We start from the raw sequence: 7226 nt of genomic DNA, 5'->3' as shown, positions 1-7226 counted from the left end.
ATAACGGGAAAATGGTCCGAGTCCCCCCCTCCCGCCGTCCTCACTTGAGTCTTTACTCCATCATACATGTCCTTAATCAATCTAATGTAGGCAACAGGAACACCTCTAGCCTCCAAACATCTCCACAAAACCTCCCTCGGAACTTTATCGTACGCCTTTTCTAAGTCGATGAACACCATATGCAAGTCCTTCTTTCTCTCCCTATACTGCTCCATCAATCTCCTAACAAGGTGGATGGCTTCTGTAGTCGAACGCCCCGGCATAAACCCAAATTGGTTCTCGGAAATAGTCACGCTCCTTCTCGCCCTTAGCTCTACCACTCTCTCCCAGACTTTCATAGTATGGCCAAGCAGCTTGATACCCCAATAATTATTGCAATTTTGGATATCACCCTTGTTCTTGAACAACCTCTTATCCCACCACGGCCCTCGAGTTCCTTATATAGTCGACTAAAAGCTGCAGTCTTTGCCGCCGCAACTGCTAGCTTAGCCTCTTTCTTAGCCAACTTTTAATGCTCCCTATTCGCCCTTTTCTCCTCCTCGTCTACACTTTCCACTAGCTTCAGATATGCTGCTTTCTTGGTATCCACTTTTCCTTGCACCTCTCCATTCCACCACCAATCTCCCTTGTGACCACCAGAATTACCCTTTGAGACCCCTAATACTTCTCTTGCGGCTTCCCTAATGCACTGCGCAGTCATGGTCCACATAGCGCTTGCGTCCCCACTACTCCTCCAAGCCCCCATAGTCACCAGCTTGATCCCCAACTCCTGCGCTTTAGCTTCCGTCAAGGCTCCCCATTTTATCCTATGTTGGCTATACATCGCCCTCTTCCTCCTTTTCCTCTTGATCTCAAGGTCCATGATCAGGAGCCTATGAAGGGTCGAGAGGTTCTCACTTGGGATGACCTTGCAATCCATGCAAAGACCTCTATCGGACTTCCTACAAAGTACATAATCAATCTGAGTCTCGGCCACCGAACTCCAAAAGGTGACCAAGTGCTCCCTCTTCTTCGGGAAACTCGAGCTTGCTATCACCAAATCAAAAGATCTAGCAAAGTCCAGTAGAGACGTTCCTCCTTCGTTTCTATCTCCAAAACCAAAGCCACCATGCACATCATCATACCCTCCAGGCGTCGCTCCAATGTGGCCGTTGAAATCTCCTCATATGAAAAGCTTCTCCGTGTGCGGGATACCACGCACCATCTACGAATATGTAAACGTGAAACCATTGTGAATGAAAGTGTTAAAAGGGACGATATAAACCTAAAATTATATAGAATAATATTATATTGAAAGACCTACAATCCACTAGAATCAATGTAGACCTAGCGAAAGGTATGGCACAAATCTCTATGAGTCATACGAAAGTCTTGTGCAACTAGAATTCTTTCAGGATCTCTTCTTGTATCTATCCCATAGAGTCCTTGTATAGATACACCATTGTATTATAAATATTATGTACCGATTGAATGCAAAGTGAGGAAAAGTTTTTCCATTTCATAGTTTCTAATTGTGTGTCTTACTTAATATGGTATCAGAGAATATGTCAACTTCTTCTTCCTCTTCTGTTGAATCCCTTCCCACATTTCATGCTCACTACTTCATCTCCATCAAGCTCTCTTCCACCAATTATATTTTTTTGAAGACACAATTGTTGTCGTTTTTTCGTGGGCAAAATATTCAATGCTTTATTGATGGATCAAACTTGTGTCCTACATCGACCATAATTGTCGAGGGAAAAGATTTATCTCAACCAAATCCAACCTTTACTAGTTAGGTTCAACAAGACTAACTGATTATGAGTCTTTTAATTTTCTTCCTCTCTGAAGAAATGCTGTCCCTTGTAATTGTCCTGAACACCTCTAAAAATATTAGGACACTGTGGAAGAAGCCTTGTCATCTCCTTCAAACACTAGAATTCTTAATTTTCATACGCAACTCCAGAATCTCAAACAGTATGATCTTACCGTAATCTAATTTCTTCAAAAAATGAAACTACTTTCTGATGAACTTGCAGCCGCTGGAAGACCCTTGAATATCTCTGATTTTAACATACATGTTTTCGAAGGGTTAAGGTCTGATTTCAAGGACATCATTAATACCTTGTCGACTCGTTTCGAAATTGTGTCATATTTAGAACTTCATAGCTTGTTACTGAACCATGAATTTATTCACGGTCCAAGTCTCTCCTCACTTTTCATTGCTCCAGCAACTGACTCTAATATTTCTCCAGCTGCAATTTTTAGCCAACGTCCCTCTCAAGTGGATAAACAGTTTTCCTCCAATAATCAAAGGGGTCGCGACAGGTTTTATCGAGGCAAAGGTCGTGGAAATCAGTTTACCAGAACTAATTTTGGCAGCAGTCAGCCTTGGAACTCTTTCAACGATGGACATGCGAAATGTCAAATTTGCAATGGAAATAATCATTTTGCTCCTACCTACTTCCAGCGTTATAATCATAGGACCAATCCATCTGCGCATCTCACACATCAAGAACCAATTACCTTGACTCAAAATTTGTTTTCTGACATAGGCGCGACTCATCATATTGCACCCGACCTTTTGAGCTTTTATCACGTTGAGGAATATAAAGGACCAGATCAACAATATATCGATAATGGACAAGGTTTGCCAATTATCATGCTGGTAGCGCCTCTTTCTCAACCTCTTCTAATAGAAAATTCTCTTTAAACAATATTCTTCATGTTCCTTTTATAACTAATCCCTTACTCTCTGTTCAAAAGTTTACTTACGATAATAATGCCTTCTTTGAATTTTACCCTTACCATTTTCTTGTCAAGGATCATGACACCAAGACTCCGCTTTTTTCAGGCAGGAGTAACAATAGACTCTACATTATGCCTATCAAGTCGTCATCCTCAACTTTGCCTTCGGATCTTTCAGCTATAAAGGAATCTTCCTTTATTTGGCATCTCCAGCTGGGCCTCCCGCATCAGCGAGTTTTAAGTCAAGTGTTATCTGCTCATCATGTCAGAGACCTAAACCGATGGGCCGCGATGGGCACCCGGTACCTTATTCAACCGAGTACCAACGTAATGTATCTTTCGTATTATTCTATCATAGGTAAATGAACCGAGGAAAAGCATGAGGGAATACAAACTTATACATATGACATACTGTCCTATAAGACCAAAATGATCACTCGTACACTGAACATAGGCCGACAATGCCGTACAATGTTTCATGTACACGACATATGTCTACAAGCCTCTAAGAGTACATAAATATCATAAAGGTCGGGACAGGGCCCCGCCTTACTAATCAATACATGTCCTAATTATACTGACCACATAAGCAACTCCGGAGTAAATGGAGCGCACCAACACCTTCCGCTGAGCTGATAGCCTACCTGGAGGACTCTCAACCTGTCTATCGGAACCTGCAGGCAAAAAACGCATCGTCCCCAGGCAAAAGATACGTCAGTGTTACACCCCATGTTTTCATACGTGGAAGTACGCCATAAGTAAATTGATATAAGCTCGGAAATGAGATGTTACATCTCGCGATTTCGTATGTTAAAGTTTCGTCTTCAGATAATCGACGTAGACTCGGGGATGAGATTATCTTGAGGTTACATGCATTTATGTCATTTATAACAAGCGATAAGTAAGTGCCGTGAAGGTTAAAGAGTAAACAAATCAAAGGAAATGAGTTTCCTTGAAGGTTGTCAATTTGGGATATAATACAATCCGAGCGATAATACCCAGTAATTATGGATTAGTGCCATACAAGGTACCCCATGACCATGATAGTAGGGTACATAAAGTGTGTTAAGTGAGTAGTATTTTAAGTAATTTGAGATAATCCTTAATTACGTGAATAATTGGTTAATTATTGGTTAATGGGGTAATTAACAAATTAATTAAGTATTAGTGGGTGCTTAATTAAGGCTTTAGATAAGCCTTAACGTGGCACACACCAATCCAACATTGTGACTCTTATATTATAATTGAAAGGTGGCAAAATTGAGTAGATTATGTGACATTAGTCATCCTAGTGGGGCCCACACCTAAAGGGTTAAAGGCAACCCTTCTAATTCACAAAATCATTTTGCTCCCATCTACTAATTGAAGAAGGAATGCTTCATCAAAGCTAATGGTTTGCAATAGCAACGTAGTTGCTCCAAACATTCCTTACAAAGACCATTTAATACTATAGCAATGTGGGATTTGCGATTCTAAGGGAGTACAGTGCAATATTTCTCAAGAATATCATACGAATTTTCCCTTACTTCGATCCGCCGTTACATGTTATTGCAATTGACGTGTGTTAGAGGGATTGTCAAGAAAATCGATTCAGGTATGTTAAGGGTATCCCTTCTTTCTTTTGGCATGATCCTTACGATACAAATAAAACGAGCAAATGCAAAACTTCCGTAAATGACTCTATTCATAGAAATACTAGAGGTTCTTATGTTCTTGATTCCCCATATGTCTTATTATTCTATCGTATATTCAAAGGTCACAGAAATTACGTAAGTTGATAAAGTTTATTTCATGATATTAATCAAAGGTAAAATGGTCTTATGACACTCCGAAAGATTTTATTGACGTACTTCTCATGTATTGCATTCATTTATACATGTACATTGACCCATGACCAGATGACATTATATATGCGTATATATTTATATATATGTATATGGGATATGGGAAAAGGTTACGACGTTATATACGCACCACCACCTGATCAACTGGTATACGTTGATGATTTTACTCACAGTGGCTGAGATGATATGATGGGATGCCCTCATAGGCTTGATGATTGTATGAACACATGTACCTATGCACAACATGACATTCATACGTATATGCATGACACTATAAGTATTTCATGATTTACAGAGTTATCCAGATATACATGTTGAGTCTTTTACTTCATGTTTCTCTCATGTCTATTATTTACTGATTTTCATTCCTTACATATTCGGTACATTATTTGTACTGACGTCCCTTTGCCTGGGGACGCTGCGTTTCATGCCCGCATGTCGCGATAGACAGGTTATGATCCCTCCAAGTAAGCTATTAGCTCAGAGAAAGGTGTTGGTGCGCTCCATTTGCTTCGGAGTTGCCTATTTGGTCAGTATGCATTGGACACATATCGATTGGTATGTCGAGGCCCTATCCCAGATTTATGACGTTTATGTACTCTTAGAGGCTTGTAGACATATGTCATGTATATGAAAGATTGTATGGCCTTGCCGGCCTATGTTCAGTGTACGAGTGATCATTTTGGTCTTATAGGTCAGTATGTCATCTGTATAAGTTTATTCCATCATGCTTTACTCCAGTTCATTTACCTATTATAGAATGATATGAAAGATATGTTAAGTTGGTATTCGGTTGAGTAAGATACCGGGTGCCCGACATGGTCCATCGGTTTGGGTCGTGACAAAAGTGGTATCATAGCAGTTCTATCCTAGGGAGTCTACAAGCCATGTCTAGTAGAGTCTTTTTTATGGGTGTGTTGTGCACCACACTTATAAGTAGGAGGCTATAGGGCATTTAGGACTGTCACTCTTTCTTCTTACTCTAGATCGTGTAGTAGAGCTCAGTTGTAAGAACTCAATTTCCTAAACCCTATCTTGTTCATAATACGACGATGCCTATATCCAAAATGACGGTTGGTAAGAGATATAGCTATGGAAGAGTTGAGTCAGAGGAACTCGATTTTGCATCATGCTTATGATGGATTAATATGAGGTATTCAGCAGATCATGTGTGTACTAAGACATATAAGCTTCTTGATAAGGATCCCTACGGCAATAATATCTATCCACTCTTACGGTAAAAAGGAATAAGATAATCGGAAGGTAGACACAAGTTTCAGCAAGTAATAAAAGCAAGGTGGAGAAGGGTACGAAGTACCCAGTTAATGAAGATTAACAATATTTACAATTCAAGTAGAGACATATAAGCATTCTGAATTATTTTCAGCAGTAACTGAGATATATACAATTGATCACAACCATCTCAATTATGCCCTACGGGAGCTGACATATATAGTTTAAGAGAAGGATGGGATATAGAGATCAAGTTGCGGTTAGAGTAACCTAAAACTATGCATGGGTTGTTAGCATCAGTGATACTTCCGAAGGATAGCGCAAATATGGTAATAGATCTCCTTGTGAGACACCCAGATGGTGCACTCTGGAATAGTACAACTAGGTATGAATAATAGAAAGTTAAAAAAATTACAAAGACACGCACTGGAATCCTGGAAGTTGGGGTGTTCAAAAATCAAAACCGAACCGAAATCGAGAACCGAAGCTTAATGGCTTATTGGTATTGGGTTGACGGTTTAACAGACGGAGAATGGATTGAAATTTTTTTATTAACGGCTTATCGGTTTGGTGGCAGATTATTCAATTTTCTTAACGGATAATCCGTTAACCTGTTAAGAATATATATATATATATATATAAAATTTATATATATATATATATATTAAATAATAAAAAACCCTTCTTCCCCCTGTACTCTATCAAAGTTAATAATTTACCTCAAACAAAAGAAAATGCATATAATGTTAGTTTTATTTTCTTCACTTGCGATGAATGGGATTCAACTGATAACACATCTTAAAACCTTGAGGACAGTTCCATAAAGCAGTCAAAGACCACTCACCCAATGATTCAAGTAAGAACTCAACAGCTTTCCCCTTGTCCCAGTTAAGCACATGCCTGACTTCTAAAACCTGAAGAAGGTTATGGAGCAGACAATTAGAGGAGTTAAATATAACAAGACAGTAGCTTTCCTGCTGCCATGCAAAGTGCAGTGCAGAAGCAGGCTCAGATGGGTACCTTCTGGCCATGTGTCAATCGCAGACGTGGGTAGTGTTTTAACAGTTCATCAACATATTATTCAATAATTGACCAACTCTGTTATAATTTACGCAAGCACAATACAAGAAGGGATAAGAACCTTCTGACAGGTAAAGAAGAGTAACATAATCTTTCACTTGGATTTTAAACCAAATTAACAATCCATACCTTCTCATCTACGTTACGATAGTGTACAGAAACACAGAATTTGTTGTTCTCAACCTTTGCTCCCATGATGTCTTTTGTGAGCTCAACAAGAGATCTAAAAACCTGCTTGAGCATAAATTGAAAACACTGTTTTATACCGAGTGCTGCCACAAATAGCAATAATTTTCTTTTAGCACAAAACTAACAAACCCTTCTTCCTCAAGTATATTAAAT

At 39.2% G+C, this 7226-nt stretch overlaps 1 protein-coding gene across 1 annotated transcript; it reads right to left on the bottom strand.

Moving 5' to 3' along the window:
* Positions 1-508: 508 nt before the first annotated feature.
* LOC109219998 lies at positions 509-6835 on the bottom strand. The gene is made up of 2 exons (XM_019384457.1): positions 6610-6835; positions 509-1158 (listed from the first exon to the last, which is right to left on the bottom strand). The coding sequence occupies exons 1-2, from the start codon at positions 6833-6835 to the stop codon at positions 509-511; spliced, it is 876 nt and encodes a 291-aa protein (XP_019240002.1).
* Between the last annotated feature and the right edge of the window lie 391 nt (positions 6836-7226).

Source organism: Nicotiana attenuata, unplaced genomic scaffold, assembly GCF_001879085.1.
Source record: "Nicotiana attenuata strain UT unplaced genomic scaffold, NIATTr2, whole genome shotgun sequence".
Lineage (NCBI taxonomy): Eukaryota > Viridiplantae > Streptophyta > Magnoliopsida > Solanales > Solanaceae > Nicotiana > Nicotiana attenuata.
This window is presented reverse-complemented; position numbering and strand designations above follow the sequence as displayed.

Coding starts and splice junctions, on each gene's coding strand:
- LOC109219998 (XM_019384457.1), bottom strand. CDS start 6,835: ATGGCCAGAAGGTACCCATCTGAGCCTGCTTCTGCACTGCACTTTGCA. Junction 1,159..6,609: donor TTTATGGAACTGTCCTCAAG/GTTTTAAGATGT, acceptor TCATATGAGGAG/ATTTCAACGGCCACATTGGA.